Below are 24,886 nucleotides of genomic sequence, written 5' to 3'. Positions count from 1 at the left end.
AAGACTGGTGGCAGAGGTTGACTGGCTTGACACGTCGACAAAATGACGACACTTCAACAAGAGAGCATGAAATTCAAGCCGATGGGCGGAAAGAACCACAAGAGACATTGGGGACGGGAAAGGTTGTTGTAGAGAATTGCAGGACAGAGGATTGAATGCAGGACAGAGGACTGAATGCAGCACTTGGGCACATGACGCAGGGAAGGACCGTCACTAGGATGCAAGGCAATGACCGAGAAGCAGGTGACCAGGATGAAAACATTGCTGGAATGGTGGATTTCGGTGTTGGCGGGAACTTGAGGTGCCTGTAAATATGGGTGGAAGGACATTGCGCAATCTGGCATGACGCATGATGGTGTCAAAGTATGAGAATACGCACAGTCATAACCTGCAATTACAAAACTGTGATATCGAGCACCTTTTTTAGTTTGACACATGGCTCTAATGTCGAAGTGGCTGAGGCCTTGCCCAGGGTTGCTGATCCCCTGCGGTGCATAGTCAACGGTACTCGTCGAGGTTCGTATAGGAAGATCCATTATCTCGGTGCCCAAAGCCGAGGTCAGTGCTGAAATAGGAATCATAGCCCTGACCGCGGTGAAATCGTGACGACGCTGCCGAGGTTATGGTGCCCTCGGAACTTTTTATCTCCCTGGGTACACCTAAAAGGTATTCAACTCTTCATAGTCTGCTCAGCATTGACGACCTTGGTAATTGACTACAAGTTTATCAGCCCCGTAAAATTCTAATATACTATAGAGATACGCCATGAAGTTTGACCCTTCCTCCCAGACGCTTCCCACACGTTCTGAGCTGCCTAGCATAGACGGAGCTCCCGACGGTGCAGCTTGGTTCTGGGGTCCAGATGATGAGGTATAAGTCTACGCCATGACTGATAGCAGAGATCTTACCAATGACAGCTCGGACGTCTTAACCTGCTTACATCGGAGCGCACTGCATCCGCCGCGAAGTTGATAAAGACCGGGGAGATAGTAAACCTCAAGTGAGTGTAAACTACGACCAGGTCAAAAGTCGACCTTGACAACCATTCTCTAGTTGGCCTGTGGAATTTCCAAACCCTCCAGCCTTTGGTAGACAGGGGTTTAAACATACCATCTCGCCAATCGGCCCGTCTGGTTTTGACGACTTATACGACATGAACACGCAAAGTGGATCGCAGGTTAGTAACCCGAGCAGAGGTCCTTGCTTACCCTAGATTAACATCTCACCGACAGTGGGACGGTTTTCGGCATGTAAGGCTGCCACAACCCTGACTAGCTTTTGACGACCGGACTCTGATCTTTCTGAAAGGTCGGACTGCCGCATAAGGGTGATATCATCTTTTACAATGGAGTAAGTATCATTCTTACTATGGTTGAAGGGTCTGCTAAAAGAGCGGTAGCTAACCAAGGACGATATCTATAAGGCGGAAATTGGCGGAATGCAGGCATGGGCCGATCATGGCATAGGTATGTGCTTGGACATATCCAACCTACAACGCCGTTGACATCTTGGAGCCGGCCGTGGCGTGCTTATCGACTATTGGGACTACGCTGGCAAAAGCTACGATCCAGTCACTACGCACCGTATCGCATTGAGTGATATTCATGCCTGTGCAAAGAACCAAGGAATCGAGTTCCAGTATGGTGATATCCTCATAATTCGCTCAGGTTTTGTCGAGAACTATGCTCGCCTGGACGAGGCGCAACGAGCACACTTGGGTACTCTAAAAATCCCAGAACATGCATTTGTCGGGGTTGAGCAAACTGAAGACATGCTTGACTTTTTACACGACAATTACTTCAGTGCCGTGGTGGGCGATGCCCCGGCTTTCGAGGCCTGGCCCCGGCAATCGATAAACCTCCATCAGTATCTCCTGACACGCTGGGGCGTTCCCATTGGCGAAATGTGGGATCTAGACCAGTTGGCTGAGACGTGCAAACGCAAGAAGCAATATACTTTCTTTCTAGCGAGCGTGCCAACTAATGTGCGCGGTATGTGGACACCTCGATGTGGTGAAGAGCATAATGCGCTAACGAAAAGATACGTATAGGAGGTGTAGGAAGCCATCCCAACGCTATCGCGATATTTTAGAGTGGTGATGAACTCTTGGATTCCTTGGCTGTCCCTTGATTGTCGAGCTATGCTACAGCGGCCGGCATATATCGTACATTGAAGGAGGATGAGGCACCAATTCCTATGCAAGCCTCCAGCACAACCCACATGTGCGCTCATACGAAATCGGTCCTAGCTTTGTGTACAGATTTTGGCGAGCCTGAGGTCACTCGTCAGGACCACAATATCCTACAAGCAAGCGCGGGATACACCTTAAGAGTCAGGTGGTAACAAAAATGCTGTACAATCGATAAAGCAATATATTCCAATTGTTCTCGCTAATAACATGCCCCACCGTTGAGCTCTATCAGAGCTTCGCTCGTACAGACCGTCGAGATATCGCATCCTCACCGATCGACTTCTGTCCAGAATGAAAAGCCTTCAATCCGCTTAATCGAATATCGCCTTGATGTTAGTATCTTTTGTTTAGCTGGCAGCGTCTATTCAGCCAACTCTAATGCATGCATGCATACAGTTTGTATGGGCGAATTTGGTATCAACCGAATCCTCGCATCCAGATCTATCAACTTCAAGTGAAATCAAGCATCATGAACGGTTATGTCCATGAAAAAAGTTTTATCGTGCTGTTTGATGTTGGGTAGTTTTGATTGTACCCCCAGAGGCCCCTCCAAAGTCGGCGAACATTTGACCGCGCTTCGACAACTGCAAATGGGGGCAAAGAGTGAAGCCTAGAGACGTCAAGGTTACATGGTACTCAGCCAACATTGATTGAGACAGTAAGATGCGTTCTCCGTGCACGGATCCGATCCCTCAGTAGTTATCTTGGCTGTTGTGACTGTCCTGCTCATGGCAGTTGAAAATCAGGGTCCGAAAAACAGTTGGGGAGCTGCAGATGCCCCGGAGTGCGGGCTGGCTGCGCTAAGCGCCTTCCGAACACCGAAATTGATCCTCCGAGTTGACGGGAGCAATTCAATCGATTCGAACAATCGATCCGCCCATCACGGCACCCGGACTGCAGAGAACGATGTTCAGGCCGATTGCTCCTCATTTTGGAGGGTTGCTATGGTGTGTGCTGGCTATGTATGCGGACTGCAGAAGAGATGCATCGATGGATATGGAGATAAAGGTGGAAGGTGGATGGTGCTGGAGGAGGGCATGCCCTGACGCGCGAGGACCACAACAGAGGTCAAATGATGGTCAAGCCCATCAGTAATCGGATACGGGTTTTAAAATTAAAAACGAGCCTTCAAGATCGCACATGCCGTACAGTATCTGCGAAAGGTTGCTGCAGCAGAAACATATCCCGCCAGGGTAACCCACCTTGTTTCAGCCACAGGAGCAACTCGAGGAATTGCGGGGCAATAAGCGACTGCGCCCCTGTACATTCATCGTGTTATGCGGGGATAATGATCACCTCATCGTGAAGAGCTCGCGCCACGCCCACGCCATTCTGATCCAAATCTGAGACCACTCGCTAAAGTTCTAGGCGAGAAAGAGGGAGCTAGCCATTTAAGTCGAGATCCACATGACGACTTGTTTGCATAGTACTCGGGGTAGTACGCTTCCTTTTTCCTTAGAACTGTTGAGCCAACAGTTCAAGAGCTTATATTTAACCTTAAGCGTTTATAAATTGGACCTCCTCCCCTTTCGTGGTGGGTGGTGATTGAATCAATTTCTGAGTAGGCTACAGACCCCGTGTGGAGATTAATGTCCCTCAGCATGAATCTTTCGTCTACGGCATATTTATTGTCCTTGAGTAAGTAATATATAGAGTAGGTGCTTCTCCATGCATTGTATCTCGTTTTATCCCACGAATATCTACATTTGAAGATATTTGTCTGCCACTCGTTGATGTGATTTTGCGCTGTGAATACATTCATTACCCTCCTTCCCAGGTCATTCTTTCAGCTTCTTCAAGGCATAGCCTTACTTCGTTCTCTTTCTACTTCTATTATCGGAAACAGTGCCCAGATAGCCGACCAGATGTCACGAAACTTCGCGAGTCGCATTCTCCTGGTCTTTGGTGTCTATGAGAGATGTATAAATGCCCTGACAGTTCCCTTCGTGCCCCCTCCGGCAGATGTGTTGACAGCAGAGGGGATCGACGAGAGCCCTATCCTTGCTGCTGCTCTACCTACAGGGCTTGCGATCGATCGGTCAAACTGGAATGTTACCTGTGATAGCGTTCAGGCCGGCAATCCATGCATAAGTGCAATTGATTCAAGTACAAACACATTCTGGCATACAGAGTATTCGCCCACATTGTCCCAACTGCCGCACAATATCACCATCGACATGCGGACCACCTACAATGTCAATGGCCTAGTCTATTTACCTCGCCAGGATGGATCAGGGAATGGGCGCATTGGGCAGCATAAGATTTTTGTGAGCACTGACGGAACAAATTTCGGTTCGCCCGTCGCGTTTGGCACTTGGATCGACAGCGCGCTGGCGAAGACAGCGGCTTTTGAACCAGTTCCGGCACGCTATATACGAATTCAAGCTCTCACCGAGGCAGGCAACCGCGGTCCATGGACGAGCGGAGCAGATATCAATGTGTATGCTCCTACTCCTGGCACTGCAATTGATCGCACAGGTTGGACCGCCACTTGCGATAGTGCCCAGGCCGGAAACGAGTGTGTCAAGGCAATTACCGACACAAGTTCATTTTGGCACACCCAATACACCCCGACTCTTGCAAAGCTGCCCCATAACATTACCATTGACATGAAGACTGTATACAGCATCAATTCCCTGAGGTATTTACCCCGTCAGGACGGGAGCCGCAATGGAAACATTGGACAATACCAGGTGTATACCAGCACCGATGGGACGAGCTTTGCATCAGTCGCCTCGGGCACGTTCAAAGACGACACGTCGGAGAAAAATGTTGTCTTTAATACTGTGTCTGCACGGTACATTCAGGTCCGGGCTCTTTCTGAGGCGGGCAATCGCGGCAATTGGACGTCTGCAGCAGCATTCACCGTTTATGTCCCAGCATCTTACACCCCCCCACCGACTAATCTGGGGAAATGGGGCCCAACTATCAATTTCCCACTAGTTCCGGTTGCGGCAGCCATCAATCCCACCAATGGCCGAGTTCTCACATGGTCTTCGTATTCTCCAAGTACCTTCGTCGGCGGATCAGGCCATACCATCACATCGACCTATGATCCCACCACTCTCATTGTCAGCCGGAGAGACGTTACCCAGACCAATCACGATATGTTCTGTCCTGGAATATCGCTCGATTTCAATGGACGTCCTATCGTTACTGGGGGCAACAATGCCCAAAAGACAAGCATCTATGACCCCCTTACCGACGCCTGGATTGCCGGGTCCAATATGAAGATCTCGCGTGGATATCAATCATCAGCAACGTGCTCGGATGGACGCATCTTCACCATCGGAGGCTCTTGGAGCGGAGGCGAGGGCGGCAAGAACGGAGAAATTTACAATACGACAACGGGAAATTGGACCTTGCTCCCCGGCTGTCCTGTAGCCCCTATGCTGACCGCAGACACCCAAGGGGTGTTCCGCTCAGATAACCATGCCTGGTTGTTCAGCTGGAAAAACGGATCCGTTTTTCAAGCTGGCCCCAGCAAGGCGATGAACTGGTATGACATGGCAGGATTGGGCGCAGTGAGCGCGGCAGGAAACCGAGCCTCGGACGCTGATTCAATGTGCGGCGTTGCGGTCATGTACGATGCGGTTGCCGGGAATATTTTGACTGCCGGTGGCTCTCCCAACTACCAGGGAACGGAAGCGACCGGAAACGCACACCTCATCAAGATTGGGAATAAAAACTCGACGCCCTCGGTCACGACACTCAGCTCCATGGCGTACGAGCGCATCTTCCACAACGGCGTTGTACTGCCGGATGGTCAAGTTTTCATCACGGGTGGGCAGACCGTTGGGTGGCCGTTCTACGACATCGGCGCCGACCTGACGCCGGAGATGTGGAGTCCGCTGACCAACACCTTCACCCAGATGCTTCCCAACTCCATTCCCCGCAACTACCACAGCATTGCCCTGCTGCTGCTTGATGGCACGGTTCTCAGCGGCGGCGGCGGGCTCTGCGCCGACTGCTCGTCCAACCACTTTGACGCGCAGATTTACACACCGCAGTACCTGTTGAACAGCGATGGCACCAACCGAGTGAGGCCTGTGATCAACTCGGTTTCCACCGCGAGCCTGAGGGTGGGCCAGTCGTTGACCATCACTACTGGGTCGGTCGTCACTAGCGCGTCTCTGATCCGCTACGGTTCGGCCACGCACACGGTCAACACCGACCAGCGCCGCGTGCCCCTTACGCTGAGGCTCACCGGCGTAAACACGTACTCGGTGACGGTTCCGAGCGATCCTGGCGTTGCTCTGCCTGGATACTGGATGCTCTTCGTTATGAACGCAGCCGGCACGCCCAGTGTGGCGAAGACGATCAAAGTCAATCCGTGATTGTCGGGACGGCTTCTCATTCTCCCCTGTACTTGACGGGTTTATTTCAGTGGATATGTATTTTATTCAGACGAAAGTGTAATCATACTGAAGATGCGATATTACGGCGATTTTACTAGTGTCAGCGCATGTCTTCTCCCCAGCATATATCCAGAGTTCCTTGGATGTACGTAAAGAGTATGCTCACAATATATGGCGCCAAGCCCTAGCCTTAGCGCCGATTGTTCTCCCAAGCAGCTTTGCCGTACCATATATATATTGACCCCCAGCTCCTAGTGCGGGCTTAGGGTCTTGTCGCCCAGATCTCGAGATAGGGATAGATAGACATGTAAATTAAGCGCGTAATTCACGCTCATTACCTTGTCTGTGCATCGTCATGAGCTGTCTAGGGCCCTAATGACATTGCCATTCTAGTACAAGCTACCTACCTTGGCCCAAGGTGCTGGACGTATAGCTCGTATATACAGATCCCAATCTTCCACACTTATATAGCTCGGTGTTTTCATAGACTGCCAGGTGAATTATCAAAATGAGGAGCCTGAGACGCCACACCCTTCTCCTCTGAAGGAATGTTGTGACGGCGGTGGACGTCTCCTGCGGCTTGGGCGTTGGCAGACTCGCGGTAACATCCAGCTTGGAAGCGCCTATGGATAGCCTCTTCCTTCGGGTCATCCAAGGTAGATGTTGTCACAAACGACTTCGGCGATGTCTTACAAGGATAGTCCCTTAGTCTGCCAAAACAGGATAAAACAGCCACAGCCGCAGTGCCATGGGAATATGTCTTGTTGTAAGACACAACGGTCCCGTATGCACCCACGAGAGCGGGTACGGTGCCCAAGAACACGAATACTGAAGGATGTTAACCACCATCTTCGCCAGGGCCGCGGTGGAAGATGCTCACTCAAAAATTTGACTCGACCATCTCTGTCAACAATAAAGGCATTAAGAAGATTGCCACCGGGATATACGCTAATCCAACCGGCTGGGTCAAGAGTTGTTGGATAGTACCAAAGCCAAGTACGGTTTACGAAAGGGGTCAATGGTCTGCGGACACCTACCGTTAGCTCCAGAGGGGTGCTTCAGGTGCATACTCATTCTTGATGACGAATGTGAAAGTTCCTTGATTAGTAAACATGGTAGCGATTCCAACCAGGCATCTTTTGCGTAAGCTGGGGCTGATGAAAAAGTTTTCAAATGTATATGGTTTTCATTTCCTGTGCCGTTACCGCTACCTGTAGACGGAATTCGTCCTGCACGGCGATCTCATACTGGCCGTCCTTGTTCTTGACGCCACTGTCTTGCACCTTCCTAAAGACCTTGAGAGCAGCATCCTGCCGGTCCCGTGTAAGGACTATCAACGATATTAGCCACGTTGTTCGTGATTTCTGTTCCAGGTCCACTTACGCCACTTACGCCAACGAGGTGACTTAGGAACGAAAGGCGGGGAGCAAACCAGCATCACTGGAAAAAGGATCTGAAAACTCAAACGGCCTCTCCACTGGCTGCGGGTGCTTTGAGCGAAGTAGAAGCCGAGCAGGAGGCAGAAGCCCTTCAGCAGTTCGAGCACGGGATGTCCGTCCTTGTTGCGTCACACAGTATTTTGCACTTGCGACAAGACTGCGTAGACTGCGCGTTCTGGGTGCTGTTCTTTTCCCATGGCGCCAACGACGCCATATTCACAACTACCCTTCGCCCTCGGAGCACACAAGGAGAGGAGACCTAAGATGAGTTCGTAACCTGCGTAGCTCTCGCCGCCGAAAGAGGAATCTCACCATAGGCTTACCTGGTCTATGCAGACCCCAATCTCTTCTGCCCAAAATACTCAGAGGAACTCACCGCGACTCATCAGAAATCATATCCACTGTTATGGATACTATGGCCTCCTGGGATAGGAGACATTTCCATGACGACAACGCCCTACCAAATCAGCCAAGGACTCCGTACCAATGGGTAGAAAGGATCAGCTGAGGAGATTATCCGCAAGAATACCTTATCAGTTGTCTAGCCATATAGAGATCGTAATAGCCTCCCGCACTCTCATGATTACGGATACCAGAACCGGAATCAAAACGTACAGTAGATCCCGAAGATAAGGTGACGGTCTCGACTGTCTGGGGTTACTCCAAGTTCTAGTCCATCTTGGGCTTTCGGGGTCTCTAGTTCCCCGTTTACGGATTAGACTCGTCCTGGGGTAATGATAAGGAATTTCCACTTCGCACGTTTCTCTCCCTTGAAATTTCAGAGCCCAAGCGTCGCGATATGTGCTCATATTAAATGGCACAGGTCAGTGGCTAATCTGCATTGATAAGAGCCGGGATTAGTCTTATCTTTCCCTCCTCTGTGGGGGCACTTTCTCGCTCGGCCAGATGCTGGCGTATCACCACTACCTTGGCTAAGATACGATCAAGACGGCCTCTTTGCCCCAATTCCCTTTTCAGTCCACATATCACTTGCCCACGACTTTTATATAGTCCTACCATTGTCCTTACTCGCGAAAGGTTTCGATATTTCGCCACACTCAATCTATTATCTCGTCAACCTTCTAGCACACATGGCCGGAGACAAAATCTCCATGGACAACGTCAGACCCGTCCAGTCTTTGGACAACGTTGAGGCTGTCGAAAAAGGCCACCTCACCGAAAATGAGTTCGAAGTCTTCAAGAAAGGAGAAGGCATTGTGGACTTTCGTACAGTCACTTGGTATCATGCGTCCATGATTTTTCTCAAGAGTGAGTCCATATTAGTAACACACTCTGTCAGAATGTGCCACTCTAACGTGGTCGACAGTCATCTTTGCAACCGGAGTTCTCTCCATCCCCACGGCCATGTACACTCTTGGTGCGCTGCCAGGAGCGATCAACATCATTGCCTTCACTTTGCTCAATGGCTACTGTGCAATCATTCAGGGCAACTTTCGAAACTCTCACGCAGGCTGCCACAGTATCGCTGACATGGCTCAACTTGTCGGAGGACCAATCTTGAAAGAACTTGTGGGATTTCTCTTCATTGCGGCATATGTGATCTGTGCTGGCTCCGGCATTATCGGCGTTTCTGCAGCCTTCAACGCCTTGTCAAACCATGCGCTCTGCACTCAATGGTTTGCGTTCATTGCGACAGTCATTGTTGCAGTCTTCGCCAGTGTGCGCAAGTTTGAAAAGCTGGCCTGGCTCACCTGGGTGGGATTCATCTCTGTGTTCGTTGCGGTCATGATCATTGTCATTGGTGTCACGACGAGAAACCGTCCAGCAATCGCGCCGCAAGCTGGTCCATTCGACCTTGGCTACCGTGTGGTCGGCAACCCAACATTCATCGCCGGTATGACCGCAGTTGCAGCAATCTTTGTGTCCAGCGCCGCGACTGCAGCCTTCTTGCCCGTCATCTCGGAAATGAAGAAGCCTCGAGACTACAACAAGGCGGTCTACGTGTCCATGGGTATTGTCACATCCGCATACCTGTCTTTCTCCTTGGTGGTTTACAAATGGTGCGGAAAGTGGGTGGCAACACCGTCACTTGGTTCCGCTGGACCTACTTTGAAGAAGGTCGCTTATGGTGTCGGCATTATTGGATTGGTCATTTCGGCCTGCCTCTATGTCCATATCGGAGCAAAATACCTCTTCGTCAGAATCCTACGCAAGTCTCGCCACTTGCAGGCCAACAGTATCATCCATTGGGGTACTTGGCTCGCTTGTACGATTGGGATGTCTATCGCCGGCTTCCTGATCTCCTCCGGCATTCCCATCTTCAACTACCTTTTGGGTTTGGCCGGTACACTGTGCTTCGCACCAGTGGCAATCTCTCTTCCTGGCTGGCTCTGGTGCTACGACCACCCTCATTATTGGAAGGGTACCTTCCTGCAGAAGGTCCTATACGTTTTCCATGTCTTCATGATAGCCCTGGGGCTCTTTGTCACCATCGGCGGAACATACGCTGTCATCCAGGCCATTATCGATGCCTACGCCAGTGGACAAATTGGAGCCGCTTTCGATTGTGCAGACAACAGTGGTACCGTATTGAACTAGTGAGCCAGGCGGTCATGATGCTTCCGTACTCATGACGAGCCCGACAAGTTTTGGGAATGAGGGAGATGATATAGTTGCGCCAGATGTATGCATAACTTTGTGCCAGATAGTATTTAGAAAGAATAAAGCTCCTGAGAGCGTCTGCATCTAGATTTACCAAGCTGCAGTGTTTATCCTCTGACTGGCTAGCTATTCAATCATATATTATGACTTCAACTGCCATAAATAACGGTCTCTACACAATTGTAAATGATCATTTCGAGGATGCATCAACTGCGATAAAACTTAACCCAGGAAACAGCTGCTTGCCTCGGCTTTTTCGGCCGCCATTAGTGTTAGAATTGACTTGGAAGCCACCTAGAATAAGGTAGGAATAGTGAACGCTCCAAATACCCTATTTGGGAATTTTGGAGCTTCAAATGGACGGGAGCTAGAAATTTAACGCGCTGGTGGCGAATATTCCCCTTACTCCGACCATGAGTGGAGGGCCCAGTATCTGCCAATAGTCTGGAGGCTTTGATTGAACTAAGCAGAACACATACATGGACTTGCACTGTGAAACCCTGTATAAATTTTCCACCTTGTTCTTATAGCTGATTCCGCAACGTCCTTGTTACCATAGCCTCATCCACAAACATTGGTCTTCGCCATGTCGACAGTTGCTTTACCCAACACCGACTTCCAGTACGTGTGAGAAAACCATCAAACAGGTAAATTGCTAATCACATATAGGTCTCGAATAACGGTGGACGACCTAAGGACTCTGGCTGCCAAGTTCGACATTCTGCTCAATTCTGGTGCCGACGAGGAAGCATATTTGACACTCTTACAGTCAGCTGAAGCCGTGTACGAGCATCTTGAGACAGTTGAAGACTACATTCACCCTGATCTTGTCCCGGTCCCGACTTTTTCAGAAAGAACGTATTGGGAGCCTCCCACGGAAGGAAATCCTCTAAACGCCTGGAGTCATCGCTGTAACTTTCAAGCGGCTAGTCCAAAAAGCAACCTTCTTGCTGGACGCACCGTTGCTTTCAAAGACAACATTGCTGTCGGGGGCCTTCCGACGACCATTGGGACCCGTTCGAGTCTTCTTTCGAAAGACGGCACAAGGTATCCCATCTCAACGATCGATGCCACGGTTGTGTCAAGAGTTTTGAATGCTGGTGCCACCGTGAAAGGCACGACAACGTGCGAGACTTATTCTGCTTCGACCTTGTCATCAACCTCCTTCAGAGGACCGGTTCAAAACCCATGGGCCAATGGCTACAGTGCCGGCGGCAGCAGCAGTGGCAGTGGAGCCCTGATTGGTGCGAACCTTGCTTCGAAGTTTAAGGGCGTCACGTTTGGCGAGCATGTTGATATGGCCATTGGTGGGGATCAAGGTGGCAGTATCCGATTACCAGCGGCCTATAATGGATGCTTCGGTATGAAAGCCACTCATGGTCTGATCCCTTACACGGGAGTTATGGCTCTTTCACCTATGGTGGATCATGTGGGCCCAATTGCCAACAGTCTACACGATATTGCCCTTTTGCTGCAGGTACTGGCTGGATACGATGGCATTGACGCAAGGATGACACCAGAATCACCTTTGCGAAACAATATACCGGACTATCCAAGTCTCGTACGAGAAGCATTTGCGGAAACCCAGTTGCCAGCCTCTCAGCGGCAATCGCCTTTCACAGTTGGGCTATTGAAGGAAGGATTCCAACTTCCAGGCATGAATCCAGCGATCGCAGATCTTGTTTACCAGGAGGCGAAGAAGGCTTTCGAGGAAATCGGAGCTCGAGTTATCGACGTCTCTGTCCCTCTTCACAAGGAAGGACCTTTGATCTGGACCGCCTCGACTCGAGCTACGATGTCAGATTGGGCCGTTGCTATGCAGACACCAGGCTACCTCTCTTATCAACCACCGCACATGCAGCTGCAATGGCCACCCAACCAGGACATGTACGAAGCCCTTTCGGACACCAACCCCACCGTTATGAACTTGGTCTTCAGCAGTGCGTTCCTCAAGGAAAAGTATGGACCAGGGATCGAAGCAAAAGCGCACCGTATGGTGTTCAAGCTGCGGGAGGCTTACAATCAAGCATTGAACGAAGCTGATGTACTAATCATGCCTACAACCTTGGACCTAGCGTCACAACATCCAGAACTCAAGCGAGATGGCAAACGAACAGGCATCATGGAAAGAATCAACCCTGCTATTGGGCTAAGCTCCAACACTTGCCCGTTCAACAGCACAGGCCATCCGGCTATGAGTGTTCCCTGTGGTTTCGAGAAGAACCAGAAGACGGGTGAGCTTTTGCCAGTAGGTATGCAGATTGTGGGACGGCGATGGGACGAGAAAACCGTGTTGAAGGCGGCGGCGTTTTTCCAGGTCGGGCAGCAGCGTAAAGATCGAGACTCACCGGAATCTGTGCAATCTCATTTGTGAGTGGCTTCAGTCCTGGAGCCAAGGTGTGATGCAGTGATACCATTATAGAACAATTGAACGAAAGTAGTTGCCAATGATGCCACTATGGCACTAACTCCACTGATAAGCAGCTGGGTCCTGAGTTGGAGCAACCGACAGTCCCAATTCGTAAACTTGGAGTGGTTTGGTTCCAACACCGGTGATAGATCTCCGGTAAGATTACCAGGGCGGGCAGGTCCCGAAAAGACTGGACTTGTCGATCCACGGGCAAAGGCCTAGAGTATCTTTTGAAGTCTTGGCCACAAGTCCGTAAATTTGCAAAGTTAGACAAAGTATCAAAGTAGTCTTGAACAATTTCTACGTCAGGTCCAAATATCCTGCCATGCGTGGCATCGTTCACCGAGGCCGCGGCAAATCTACTCTCTTAGATGTCTTCGAGACTCCGTCAAATGGATATTCCAATCACTTTGAAAGTGGTTCTCGTTTCAAGACCTCCGTTGGGTCTTGTGGAAGGTACGCCCCAGCAGGGTATTGGTTCTTTGCCTTGAACGCATTGGACATCTCCACCATGGGCACAAATTCGACACCCTCGTGCTTTTTGAAATGTTCAATAAGTCTGTGGAAGCAGAACACGGTTAGCCTTGAACCCAAAAGTACTGCAAGCGTCAGAGCAGCGTCATGGTTGCATACCTCTCGTGCATGAGAATTACATGCGGTCGCCCTGAAACATCTGGATGGATGGAGATGGGGAAGATGAACTCGTCGTATTCTCGGTACATGTAGTCGAAGTGGTCCCTCCAGATGTCTTCGACGTCGCGCGGATTGACGAATCCATGACTGTTTGGAGCTTTTTTGATGAACATCATGGGTGGTAGGTCATCAATGTACCAGTTTCCAGGGATCTCAACCAGGCCTGTTTCTTTGCCTTTCACCAGGGGCTTCATCCAGTGATCTGGATGCTTGCTGTAGTCAATTTTGGTCCAGGTATCACCTGTGCGTAGCCAATACGCCTGGCAGTCGTGATGTGAAAGGCTGTGATCATACTCTATGCCATAATCGAGAAGCAACCGAGCACCTTCTGCACTGGTTTCCCACCTATTCGACGAAAGAGTTAGCTGAATCCCGTCTGGTTCTACAACAGCCTATCTCAAGGTAAACAGATTGCAGGGTTTCTTACCAAGGCGCGACACTCCCTTTAGGTGGTTTACCGCAGAATTCGGTCAAGAGACGAAAGGTCTTGTCGAGGACAATCTTTTGCTGCTCCTCAGTCATGTCTGATGGGTTTTCGTGGGAATATCCGTGTAGGCCGATTTCATGGCCGGCGTCTCGAACAGCAGCCATGTCTTCCGGGAACGATTCCAATGAGTGACCGGGGATGAACCATGTAGTTTTAATATCGTGCTTCTTGAACATGGCCAACAGTCGCTGTGTGCCCACAGTGCCAGCAAAGATACCTGCAACGTTCAACGTGCAATTCGCGCGGTTGTCCAATCGGACTCACCTCGACTGATGTCGTTAACGGAGTCCTCTCCATGGTATGAACCCAGCCAACCGGCCACAGCATCAACGTCGACACCGTAGCTGATCAGGACACGTTTCTTACCCATGTTGAATGACACCGGTCAATGTACTCTAAGAATCAAGATGTAAGATGTATGGTGCTTCTGAGTGGTGAGCCGAGGAAGGAAGGGTAGAGATATCTACAGCAATCCATTTATACTTGTTCGACTCCAAATTTACGAAATGACCAATTGGGTGCCGATAGCTGAAAGGTCTCCAAGTTCCAAGTCGCCGCGCAACGCATGCACTGATAAGATAAATAGTAGTACTCCGTAATGGAACCATCATTGAACACTCGCGAAAAGCCCTTATCAGCCGGGGTCGCCTAAAAGACCTGCCGCCATTGGCCACTCCGGGCACGCCTGGGGTTGGCAGAAGGGTTAAACAGCTTCTCAGCAACATGCAACGTTCCCCGCACCCACTCAGCACCTAGGTACCTAGGTAAATACAGTACATTGCCGATGAGTCATGATTGGGCGATGATGGTCCCCCAGTGCCTAGACTTTTGCTCTTGACTTTGCACGACCTCGTTACGAGTAGCTTCCATGTCCGACATTTTTCCATCCGAGTCTGTCGTTGATGTCCATCTCGAACCTCTGCAACTAAGTGTCATGGTCCTTTCCACGGCTGTTCGGACGTCTTCCCACAATGGCCCATTCAGGCTTTTCGACCTGGTCCGCAAGGGACAATTTTGTTGATGTTGGTGCCGGTGTCCAAGTTCCAGTCAAGGACCACGCATGCAGCCGGTGTGGCAGACTCTTCAGGCGATCAGAGCATCTTAATCGTCATTTGCGAACACGTAAGTCAACAGCGACACAATGCCGTCGGATCTGCGCTGATTGTCCTCGAAAGACACAAAGGAGAAGCCATTTCGTTGCCATTGCGGCGCTCCTTTTGCGCGACAGGATCTTCTGAAGCGGCACATTCGGTTGTCGCATCCGGAGAGATATGCTCCGACCACGCAGGCTGCTGTTGAGAGCCGCCGTTCTCGGCAAACCAGCGACGAGCCAATCGATACCGCCCATCGACAGCCTCGTGCTGACGACGACCGTGGTGAAAGCGCGGTTCCGAATCCCATTTTCCAGACACCCTTCGCAATACCAGGCGAACCGCAGCCCACAACTGAACATGCCATGGTCGACTCATCGACTCCGATGCCATTCATGGTAGATGAATCGCTGCATGACCTTGGTAGGTTCATATTGAGCGCGTACCGTTACGGACATCTGATCCATCAATTCCAGATTTTGATGCTCTTCTGAACACTTCTCCCGACGAACAGGCCCATTTACAACAACTAGCCACCTTCATGGACAGTATGGGTCTCTTGACAGACTTTGTCACATTTGACACGGTGCAAACTCAGCCTTCTGTCGAAGCCGAGCCAGCACCAGTCCCGCCGCACAACGATTTGGTCGACGACGGAGCGGATGATGCAGTGCATATCAACCCGCGGAGTCGTCCTATGTCCCCTTTCCGTTCATGGCTGCCATCTCCGCCTCCAATCGATCAGCATTCGAGGCATGTGACCGACTCTGGTAAGTTGAGGAGCGTTCTTCGCAATGCTGCCGCACAACTGCTTGTGTCACTATCATTTTGAGCTCACTTCTATCCACAGTCTTTACTGCCCAGCGGCGGTCTCATCAAACGCCCATGTCCAATGTCTCCAGAGAGCAGCGAGCGAGCCTCGAGGCTAAGCTAGCGGAGTTTGAACATGTCCTTCCGGATTTTTACCTACCTTCACACCATAGCCTCACAAGATACATGACATCGTTCTTTGATGGCTTCCATAGTCATCTTCCTTTCGTCCATATCCCGACTGCAATCTTCGAAGACTTCACTCCGGAGGCAATCCTCGCCTTTGCGTCGACAGGAGCACAATATGTGTTCGAGCATCGGAATGGCGATAGACTATTCCATGCGGGTAAGACCATCTTGATGGAAAGGATGCGGAGGCACAGAGCAAGCCGTTTCCGCTGTCCTGATACGTCTCCAGGTTCTGTGATCGCCCAAGGTATCGATTACGGTCAAGCCCGCAGGCTGAAAAGAGTCTCGGCCGTTTTTGGTGCAGACGAGCGTGCATACCAAGCTCCCGAACGAGGAGACAGGATAATGCACCAGTGCTTGGCTGCCGGAGTTGTGCTGATGGGATACAGTGCATGGGAAGGGGTGGCTTTGCTACATGAAAGTTTCCAGCTCGCCAGCGTAGTGGTGGAATGCCTACGAGCCATTGGGACGTCGGCAACCACCGAAGTCGCCTTCGATGACTGGAAGTTTTGGGCACAAGCCGAAAGCGACAGACGTGCCCAGCTCATCGCATTCACATTTTTGGAAACTCTGAGCATTGCCTTCAATGTTCCACCCTACCTCATGAGTAGTCAATTGAATGTGCGGTTACCGTGCACCACTGCCGAATGGAAGGCCGCCTCCGAGGAGGAGTGGAGGCTTGCCCGTACCGGCGTGACCGCTGAGCAACTGTACTATCAACCAGCATTGGCCATTCTTTTCGACCCCTCAAAGTCGAATGATCCGCTATCGCCAATGACTACGCCACTCGGAAACTACATTCTTTTGCACGGACTGCTACAGCGGATCCTGCTGACATCGGAAATCTCAACTCCGAGTGATGACCAGATTTCCACCATGTCTCACAGCGACTTTGACCAGCTAGAGTACGTGCAATGCCTTGCCAGTCCAAGACGAGAGCTCCAGGGTTTTGGCGAGGAATCATTGCTGACAGGAACCTGCAGGTATGCGCTTCGGTCATGGACCGTCGTCTGGCAAAAGACCCCCGAATCCAGTCTTGATCCTCGAAACGCCAACGGGCCTATCCCCTTTACTTCAAGTGCACTGCTCGGCCTTGCATATGTGCGCCTGCATCTTCGCCTTGGACCACACCGCAGCCTGGAGACTAGGGATAAGCACCGAATCGCTTCAAGTCTTCTAAGGTCTCCTCCAGTGCGCCGCAGTCACCGTATCTTACCCGCTATCTTGTACGCCGTCCACGCGGTGAGTCTCCCAGTCAGATTGGGAATCGAGTGCGTGGGAAGAAGTCAAGCTTTCTTCTGGAGCATTCGCCATGGGCTCTCCAGCCTTGAATGTGCAATCCTGCTTGCGAAATGGTTGATCGCTGTGCATTCTACTCAGTCAACAACGGAAATTAGTAGTAAGTACACTTTGATCTCTTAATATCATTGGGGCCCAGTGGTTTCAATCCTGGCTCATACCTACGGTGGATCTCGGAGCTGATTCCGAAGTAGAGAACGAACGTCGCATGATCCGCTGGGTCAAGCATATCATCAAGGAAGCACTTGAATCGAGCGACAGTGAAGATCCGACCGAGGAGGACAACCAGTCCTGCGACAAGACCGACTTTGTCAATGGACTATCCATCCGGGACTTGGCTTTGCAAGTGCTTTATGTCTGGTCAAGAATGTTCCGATGCAACGTGCAGTGGCCGTTTCTGAATGTGATTGGCCTAAGCCTGCAAGAATTTGCGCATATGCTCGAGGCCGAGTTTGCTTCCTCAGACAACCCGAGCAGTGGTGTAAGCAGATCGGACTAGATCGGAGACCCCAGGCAGCGTCGTGTTGCACGGCCACTACCTCACCTATTCTGCCACCCCGCTAGCCTCTGCCGGAGACAATGGTCGGCCTTCTAATCCCTTGGGCGCCGTTGTCTTCGAAGACCATCAATCCACTGCTACGAGCAATAGTCATCCCTGAGATATCGCCACCAAATTGGAGACTAGAAGCAATCGAGAATGAAGAATTCATGGTGGCTTCTATATCTGCAGGCCCATCACAGCAATGAATCTTCACGGGGCCACACTGCTTACAAGGAATCCAACACTGTTAGACCTCGCGTCAATGCAGATCGCCGTGCCATTCGCCGCCGTTGACCCATAACTGTCTCCAAGTCCATTAACGACAGACCTCGACGAAACACTCTGGACGAACCAGATTAGCAGATAAAAATTCTGCTTCCAATGCCATGGCAGTCTTAAAGACTCGCCTGAATCACATCGTTCAGAGTACCCCCATCGCTTGTTGAAATCTTCTTCGTCCTTGATTTTGACCTAGCGGACTCAATCAACCAGCCTTCCAAAGCCGTTTCATCCATTTCAGTAAACCAGGAGATTGTCTCGTACCATGCCTTCTCCGAAAGATTTTCATACCAATCCCTGTCTGTCATCAGCTTCGTCAAAGTCTGTTCCCAAGGTTCGATGTCTTGCTCCGGAATGACGTATCCATCTTCGGGAGTTCGCTCACCCGTGATGGACTTGACGGGTATAATATGAGGAATTTGAAGCTTCGCCTCCGGGATACCCCCTGCGTCCGACGAAATTACAGGAATACCCCTGATTTGTGCCTCTATCACAACTATACCCCATGCTTCGAGCCAAAGCGATGGTACAATGAGTACTTTGATCTCCGACCAGACTTTTTCCATGTCGCGAGCCGTTGGGCGAAGGCTGAGAATGTCAGTAAGAGTGCATCGCTCGCGCAGTAGGAGAAAGGCCTTACTCGACATTGGGCAACTGACGTAGCTCGCCCTCGACCTTCGGGTTGGTGCCCCAGCTGGACCACGCCGCAAATTTGAACTGAGGGCATCGTTTAGCCAAGTCTCGGAGTATCGAACTACCCTTTACTGGACACGGATTGACCATTCCGATGACCTCTTTATCCCAATTGTGTCTTCGGATCGGCAGTTGTTGGGTCTTGTTGTCAAGGTAAGTCCATGGATGATGAACTAGGAAGGTAGTTTCAATTTCGCCGTGTTCCTTTGCGTATTTCTTGATGGCTTCGGATACCGACCAGATACCGTCGACCCCATGCATTAATTCGTTTTCGCGAGAGGTGCAAGACCCTCCTGAGATACCGCCGGAGAAAGGCCCGAAAGGAAGCTGTTCAGCCGTATGGATGATCAATATTCGTGATGCGTCGAAAGCCGAGGGCTTCATTAACGTTGCCTTCAGCATCAAGCCGTCATTGAATAGGATATGTGTAGGTTTGAAGCGGGAGATATGCATCTCCATAAACTGGATAAAAACTTGAAGCTGGGCGCTCACTTCATTTTTCTGTACACTTGTCAGATCCACGACTCTTCCTCTCGGACAAAAGGGGCGTACCTCGATTAGTCTGGCAGTATCACTGGCCATGACTTTGTCAGGAAGAGCTTTTTCAAAGTCGGAGGCATTTATGGCAACATTCTTCACTCCATCAATGCTGGCAAACGTATAGGTCCTCATGTTGATCCCGGAATGCTCATCGATTGGCATCCACACGTTCCGAGTCTCGAGATCCGGTTTCAGGCCGGCTATAACCATCTCGTCACAATAAGCCTTAACCTCCTGGTCCCAAACAAAACATAGTTGAGCTGCAACATGTCCTCGATGAGCCAGATATTTGAGCAGCGAGAGGTTCGCTCGGTAGCCACCAGATGAACTGGAAAGCCCCTTGGCGGTTTGGACAAGGAAAACACGCATGGTGCTTTGATATTTGAGAATTCTCGTTGCCGATGTGTTCGTAGTAGATTGATAGTGGACTGATGAGAGAGTTCTTTGCGTGCGTGTAGTCTTGTTAGGCCCCATACGAGCTGACCGTGCGTGTACCTGTTTATATAAAACTTGATTGATGTCGTTGTACTGGAGGTTTGCCATGCCAAGGCCAGATGATCGACTCCGGAGACGTATAACGGGGAGTGAAGTCCTTGGTTCCGTTGGAATTCTATCCGAAGTCATGTCCGGGAGAGGAGGAGGCCATTCGTTCAACATAATGTGGCGGTATCATTTTAGCTGGGGAGCGACGACCAACTCTCCTTTGCAACGATGGATTCGGCTGATTCGTTGGACTTCATTTGCCGATGGCAATGTTCTAGGAGCGAATTTTGTCATTGCTGTCAGGTACCTCTGGGTGCCCCTGTACTTGGTGGGCGGTAACCTCGTGATATCCTGCATAGTACTCCTATCGATCGACGCTGCAGCATTCCGACGACGGAAAGGGCTAGGGCTCGCGGATGAGGTTAGCCGCGTATGACGGCTTAACGTCATTCGAGACTTGCTGCCCGGCTTGTTGCAAGCATGCCATCGCCCAACATGGGCAATCTTTCGGGGATGCGGATTGTTCATTTTTCCATCTTCACAATCGTTTCCCCCTGGTCCTGGGCCAGGAGGAAACCCTTCTGCAAGGTGCCAGTACGGAATACCGTGGTGTACTTTGGACAGACCTTGCCAGCCTTGTTTCCAAGGTGGGACAAGCTAGCGGAAAGCATTGCCGACTCGGAGAATAGCCTCCGATCACTAACTCCTGAGAAGCAATAGACGTTCATCGAATGGTGGCATACAACCGTCGAACAGGAGAGACATGGCCGATACTAATCTGAAAAGAGGACTACGACCAGGATATGGAATATCGTTCCGACTCGTCTCCTATTTGACAGACAGTACCATGTCTCGTCCGTCGTTAGAAGACCCTTGATAATAACGTAATTATCCATGGAATCCTGATGTAAGACTCTGGTACATGGAGGTTTGTCGTAGTCGGTGAGTAAGGAAGCTTAGGAGCGTGTCTGCAAGGAGAGAAAGCACGAGTCCCCGAGCCCTAGACTCTGCCGCGGAAGCTGACCTCAACAACCTCCCATGCAGAGCGCAGAGGGCACGCCACACAAGGCGCACATGGGACCACGTTAATCAAGAGTGAGATATCTGCCCAAGCCAAACGCCCTTCAGATACTCAAGAGCTGTCATGCGTAGGAATGGTTTTCAATGGAAGGCGCGTCGCTATCGAGTCAGATTTCGCAAGACAGAGTACTGGTGAAGAAGGCGGTCACCCGAAAAAGGGTAGATGAAGGGTGCCTGGGGGTTGCATTGACAGAGAACGCTGGTGACTGGGGAAGTAACAATGCGAACTTGTTGAAGCAATGGATCTTAGTGGGAAGTGAAGCTGGCTGTGGAGAGGCTGGACAACATATTGGAGGCGGAAATCCTCCTGGAATTTCTATTAAGCAGGGAGGAAGATACCACGACTAGGTGTTTGCGAATAAGAAGTTGCACTTACTCCCGTGAACGCCGGAAGCATTGAGCAGCAACCAGGCAGCGATTGATAGTGAATCCATTGCAGCATTGCCTGAAGCCTAGAGAGCGGCAGTCTGGCCCGGCACTTCAAGCTTTGGGTTCCTGTTGTCGCTGGCACAGCACGCATGAAGTGTCATCCGCTTTGATGTTGTCATCTCCTCGGAGTCTGTCGGGTGCTCTGGCGTGTACCACGTGGGAAGCAGCTTCAGGCAGTTGGACAAAAGGCCCATATTGCTACTGATGAGTCGGAGCGGTCACTCCATGTTGCATCCTTCGGGTTATGTGCCATGCTCTTGCAGACGTCACCCGTTCAGAGACCGATCGGCTCGATGATTAGCAAAGGCTCGGACGCTTGCTCCCTCGGAGGCTGTTTGGGTTGGCGCAGGTGCAGGCTAGCGCATTTTCCCATCAGCGATATAGTGTTAGACTGAAGGAGTTCGATGAGTGGTCAAAATGGAAGAGTACAGAATTGTCTCGTATCTGATCCGGCAAGTTTCAGCCTTTCTGCAGCTCCAGTACGCCGTTGTGTGCAATCATTCCCTTCTTTTGTCCGAGAAGAGTCGAGCTGAGTGCTACCATCATCCCTTCTCCTTGAAATTTCTGAGTCAATCAACAGGGGGCCAGGGCAAGAGAATGGAGACGCGTCGACGAGGAGCGATGCTGTAGAGGAGGTTTCCGGAGGATGCCCACAAGTGCTGTACGTCCCTGGGTGACTTGCGCTGGAGGTTTCGACGGTCTTTGTCTCGATTGCTCGAATTGGTAGGCTGCTCGCTCGAAGCATGCGGCTTCATTTAAGGGTAGGCTGCGCATTGGATTCGCACCAGAACTTGGCTTTCGCGTTTCTCATCCAGCATGAGGGTATGACAGGAATCCACGTGTTCCTGCGTGCTGCTTTCACCATTAGCCTCCCCTTCGCATGCGAAGCCTCACTTCAACTTTTACGCGTGCAAGTAACGCGTTCAGATGTTATTGTCAACCTCTTCTATTGGGGCTGGCGCAGCGGCACAACTTTGGGAGCAGATTCGGCTGTTCACGTTCATTCTTGCTTTCGATCGTGCGCCAAAAGTGCAGTGACTACGGTAGGTCAACCATCGCATTTCAAGCAGATAGGGAAGAGGTGAGAAGCAGAAGACTCATGGGGCATGTGCAGCTTCCATGTTGTAGCCATGACGCAGCTTTTGATTTTACTGACACTGCGCGTCACTGCGCCCGAGATTTGCTCCGCCCAACCTTTGCTCCGTCAGGCTTTTGCTCCGCCCCAATTTTCGAGACGAGGTTCAAATGCCACGCCAGCGCAATCGGATGCTTCACGTACTACATAGATATGTACAGTACATCTTGACCCTCTGCCAAACTGCGATGGTCGGTATGATGGCCAAGTACCGAGAGTGGACTATGTTGACAACTAGACCGAAGAGCCATGTTGCGGCCCTCCGACCACCTCAAGTTCACCTTTGGCCGCGCTACACCGCATGTTGACCTTCGACCAAAGTACTAGCACCCTTCTCACCACCGGTCACGCCCATCCCGTGGTTACCTTCAATTTCTCTCAAATGCATCTTGCCCCCTTGTCCTGCAGTCCCGTCGTACTCCATCTTACTGATTTGGGTCTCAAACTGGGCCATTCGCTTGGCGAATTCCTTCTCTTCATTCCAAGTGAAGATACTCTTTGACGCGAACAGGAAGTCGATTTGCTCCAGGGTGCGACCGGCTGTCTCTGGAAAGAAACAGTAAATGATGGGGATATAGCAGAGCATGGCGGCGCCGAAGACGTAGAATGTCTTTTCGCCAATACCGTCGAACATGACCGGAACCAGAAGACTGCCACCACCGAAGCCGATGGCCCAGCCTGCAACACCAAAGGCGTTACCCTTTGCACGGAGCCATGTGGGGAAGATCTCCGTTGGATAGATGAAAGGTATCATCAACCAAGAGCTCGAAAAGACGAGAACGTAAACGAAGACCATGGACGCCGCTGCCGTGCCGTACTGTTGTGCTTGATCAGGGTGATCGATTGCGCCGCGATAAAGCGCACCGATAATGAACAGAATGATACTGAGGACGACAGCGCCCCAGTAAAGAGTCCGTCGGCGGCCCACACGATCAAGAGTGAGAGCTGCAATTCCGGTGCCGAGAATTCCCACCATCATGCACAAAGCGCTGAGCCAACCAATCTTCACACCACCGAAGCCGGCAGTCTTGTAGATTGTGCCGGAGTAAATGACGACTGCTGCGATGCCGGTTCCGTACTGCATCAAGACCTGGAGCCAGAACGCAAGCTGAATACGGCGGCCTAGATGAATGTCGCCTGATCCGATACCGAATAGCATCTTTATATAGTTGGTTGATTGAGACTCTTCTTCCATATGAACAACCGTCACAATCTCTTTGATTTCCCGTTGAACGTCAGGGTGTTCCGCATCACCGTCTCCACGAAGGCGCGTGATGATTTCGAAAGCTTCGTCTGTGCGGCCGGCCTTGACAAGCCATCGAGGAGACTCAGGAATAAGGAAGGTAAAGTAGACCAGGAAGAATAGTGGGAGTGCCTGGCATGCAAAGCAGAACCGCCATCGGAAAGCACCGCCTCCCAACTCGGTGAAAGAAGTGGCGAACCCAATCCAAGACGATAGGGCAATGCCGGAGAAGTTTGCCAAAAAGGTCAGTGCGATCATCTTGCCTCTGTGTGCCGCAGGAGCCAGCTCTGCGGTCCAGGCTGGTGCAATAACAATGATAAAGGCGACTCCAACTCCAGCAACAATACGGGCAACGAGCATATGGGCAAGATTGGTGGTGGACGTTTGCAGGATGACGCCTGCGAAACACCAAAAGCATGCCATCCAAATGCCTTTGATTCTGCCATATCTGTCGCTGAACTGACCGGCCCAGAAGGCCCCGAGAAGAGATCCAAAGTAGTACATTGCTACTATACCGCCTTGAAGTGAGGGTTTGGTGATATTGCCATCCTCGTCGGCAAAGCCCATGCGTCGCTGCTCAGATGCATTAGCAAACAGTTTTCAACAAGTGGAAGGCACGGAATCACATACTCCGAATTCGGGTGCATTTTGAACAGCGCCCATTACACCCTGGCTCATGCCTTCATACGATATGGCAATGGCCGAAACCGCTGTAATCAGGTGCAAGAGCTTAGGTCCAGGGACCGTCCGCCAATAGTCGCGATTGATGAGCATCTTTATGTTTGGATCTCACAGGTAAGTGCAGTTAGAGAGAACAACGCTTGAAGATCAGTTATCCTGCTTCAACGTATCGTCTTAGGGGGAGAACGATCTG

General features: G+C 50.9%; 8 protein-coding genes across 8 annotated transcripts; 5 read left to right on the top strand and 3 right to left on the bottom strand.

Annotated features, from left to right (window-relative positions):
* Positions 1-765: 765 nt before the first annotated feature.
* Positions 766-2,091, top strand: PV05_07699 (uncharacterized protein; the record flags this gene model as incomplete). The annotated part of the gene is made up of 8 exons (XM_013460546.1): positions 766-870; positions 918-1,000; positions 1,054-1,177; positions 1,233-1,250; positions 1,309-1,350; positions 1,400-1,466; positions 1,515-1,991; positions 2,051-2,091. 8 exons carry the CDS (start codon positions 766-768, stop codon positions 2,089-2,091), a joined length of 957 nt encoding a protein of 318 aa, XP_013316000.1.
* Positions 2,092-4,056: 1,965 nt separating this feature from the next.
* On the top strand, positions 4,057-6,528 carry PV05_07698 (uncharacterized protein; the record flags this gene model as incomplete). Its single annotated transcript, XM_013460545.1, has 1 exon — positions 4,057-6,528. One exon carries the CDS (start codon positions 4,057-4,059, stop codon positions 6,526-6,528), a length of 2,472 nt encoding a protein of 823 aa, XP_013315999.1.
* A 2,422-nt stretch (positions 6,529-8,950) lies between these two features.
* Positions 8,951-10,660, top strand: PV05_07697 (uncharacterized protein). The gene is made up of 2 exons (XM_013460544.1): positions 8,951-9,257; positions 9,316-10,660. The coding sequence occupies exons 1-2, from the start codon at positions 9,080-9,082 to the stop codon at positions 10,545-10,547; spliced, it is 1,410 nt and encodes a 469-aa protein (XP_013315998.1). The 5' UTR covers positions 8,951-9,079; the 3' UTR covers positions 10,548-10,660.
* Positions 10,661-11,196: 536 nt separating this feature from the next.
* On the top strand, positions 11,197-13,242 carry PV05_07696 (uncharacterized protein; the record flags this gene model as incomplete). The annotated part of the gene is made up of 3 exons (XM_013460543.1): positions 11,197-11,231; positions 11,280-12,980; positions 13,095-13,242. 3 exons carry the CDS (start codon positions 11,197-11,199, stop codon positions 13,240-13,242), a joined length of 1,884 nt encoding a protein of 627 aa, XP_013315997.1.
* Positions 13,243-13,263: 21 nt separating this feature from the next.
* PV05_07695 (uncharacterized protein) lies at positions 13,264-14,633 on the bottom strand. The gene is made up of 4 exons (XM_013460542.1): positions 14,465-14,633; positions 14,141-14,417; positions 13,654-14,058; positions 13,264-13,579 (listed from the first exon to the last, which is right to left on the bottom strand). The coding sequence occupies exons 1-4, from the start codon at positions 14,568-14,570 to the stop codon at positions 13,426-13,428; spliced, it is 942 nt and encodes a 313-aa protein (XP_013315996.1). The 5' UTR covers positions 14,571-14,633; the 3' UTR covers positions 13,264-13,425.
* Positions 14,634-15,087: 454 nt separating this feature from the next.
* On the top strand, positions 15,088-18,481 carry PV05_07694 (uncharacterized protein). The gene is made up of 6 exons (XM_013460541.1): positions 15,088-15,322; positions 15,376-15,714; positions 15,768-16,061; positions 16,142-17,195; positions 17,274-17,689; positions 17,784-18,481. The coding sequence occupies exons 1-6, from the start codon at positions 15,172-15,174 to the stop codon at positions 18,086-18,088; spliced, it is 2,559 nt and encodes an 852-aa protein (XP_013315995.1). The 5' UTR covers positions 15,088-15,171; the 3' UTR covers positions 18,089-18,481.
* A 44-nt stretch (positions 18,482-18,525) lies between these two features.
* PV05_07693 (uncharacterized protein) lies at positions 18,526-20,011 on the bottom strand (the record flags this gene model as incomplete). The annotated part of the gene is made up of 3 exons (XM_013460540.1): positions 18,526-18,997; positions 19,050-19,603; positions 19,655-20,011. 3 exons carry the CDS (start codon positions 20,009-20,011, stop codon positions 18,526-18,528), a joined length of 1,383 nt encoding a protein of 460 aa, XP_013315994.1.
* A 3,050-nt stretch (positions 20,012-23,061) lies between these two features.
* Positions 23,062-24,786, bottom strand: PV05_07692 (uncharacterized protein; the record flags this gene model as incomplete). The annotated part of the gene is made up of 3 exons (XM_013460539.1): positions 23,062-24,410; positions 24,477-24,585; positions 24,643-24,786. The coding sequence occupies 3 exons, from the start codon at positions 24,784-24,786 to the stop codon at positions 23,062-23,064; spliced, it is 1,602 nt and encodes a 533-aa protein (XP_013315993.1).
* Positions 24,787-24,886: the final 100 nt, after the last annotated feature.

Source organism: Exophiala xenobiotica, assembly GCF_000835505.1.
Source record: "Exophiala xenobiotica strain CBS 118157 unplaced genomic scaffold supercont1.4, whole genome shotgun sequence".
Lineage (NCBI taxonomy): Eukaryota > Fungi > Ascomycota > Eurotiomycetes > Chaetothyriales > Herpotrichiellaceae > Exophiala > Exophiala xenobiotica.
The sequence above is the reverse complement of the archived record's forward strand: the minus strand, read 5'-3'. Positions and strand labels throughout refer to the sequence as shown.

Excerpts from the sequence above, each read along its gene's own strand:
- PV05_07697 (XM_013460544.1), top strand. The coding sequence starts at position 9,080 with ATGGCCGGAGACAAAATCTCCATGGACAACGTCAGACCCGTCCAGTCT. Across the intron at positions 9,258-9,315 it reads GTCCATGATTTTTCTCAAGA|TCATCTTTGCAACCGGAGTT; the intron begins GTGAGTCCATAT and ends CGTGGTCGACAG.
- PV05_07695 (XM_013460542.1), bottom strand. The coding sequence starts at position 14,570 with ATGGGTAAGAAACGTGTCCTGATCAGCTACGGTGTCGACGTTGATGCT. Across the intron at positions 14,418-14,464 it reads CGTTAACGACATCAGTCGAG|GTATCTTTGCTGGCACTGTG; the intron begins GTGAGTCCGATT and ends TGAACGTTGCAG. Across the intron at positions 14,059-14,140 it reads AAAGGGAGTGTCGCGCCTTG|GTGGGAAACCAGTGCAGAAG; the intron begins GTAAGAAACCCT and ends TTCGTCGAATAG.
- PV05_07694 (XM_013460541.1), top strand. The coding sequence starts at position 15,172 with ATGGCCCATTCAGGCTTTTCGACCTGGTCCGCAAGGGACAATTTTGTT. Across the intron at positions 15,715-15,767 it reads TGAATCGCTGCATGACCTTG|ATTTTGATGCTCTTCTGAAC; the intron begins GTAGGTTCATAT and ends CATCAATTCCAG. Across the intron at positions 17,690-17,783 it reads GTCAACAACGGAAATTAGTA|AGAACGAACGTCGCATGATC; the intron begins GTAAGTACACTT and ends ATTCCGAAGTAG.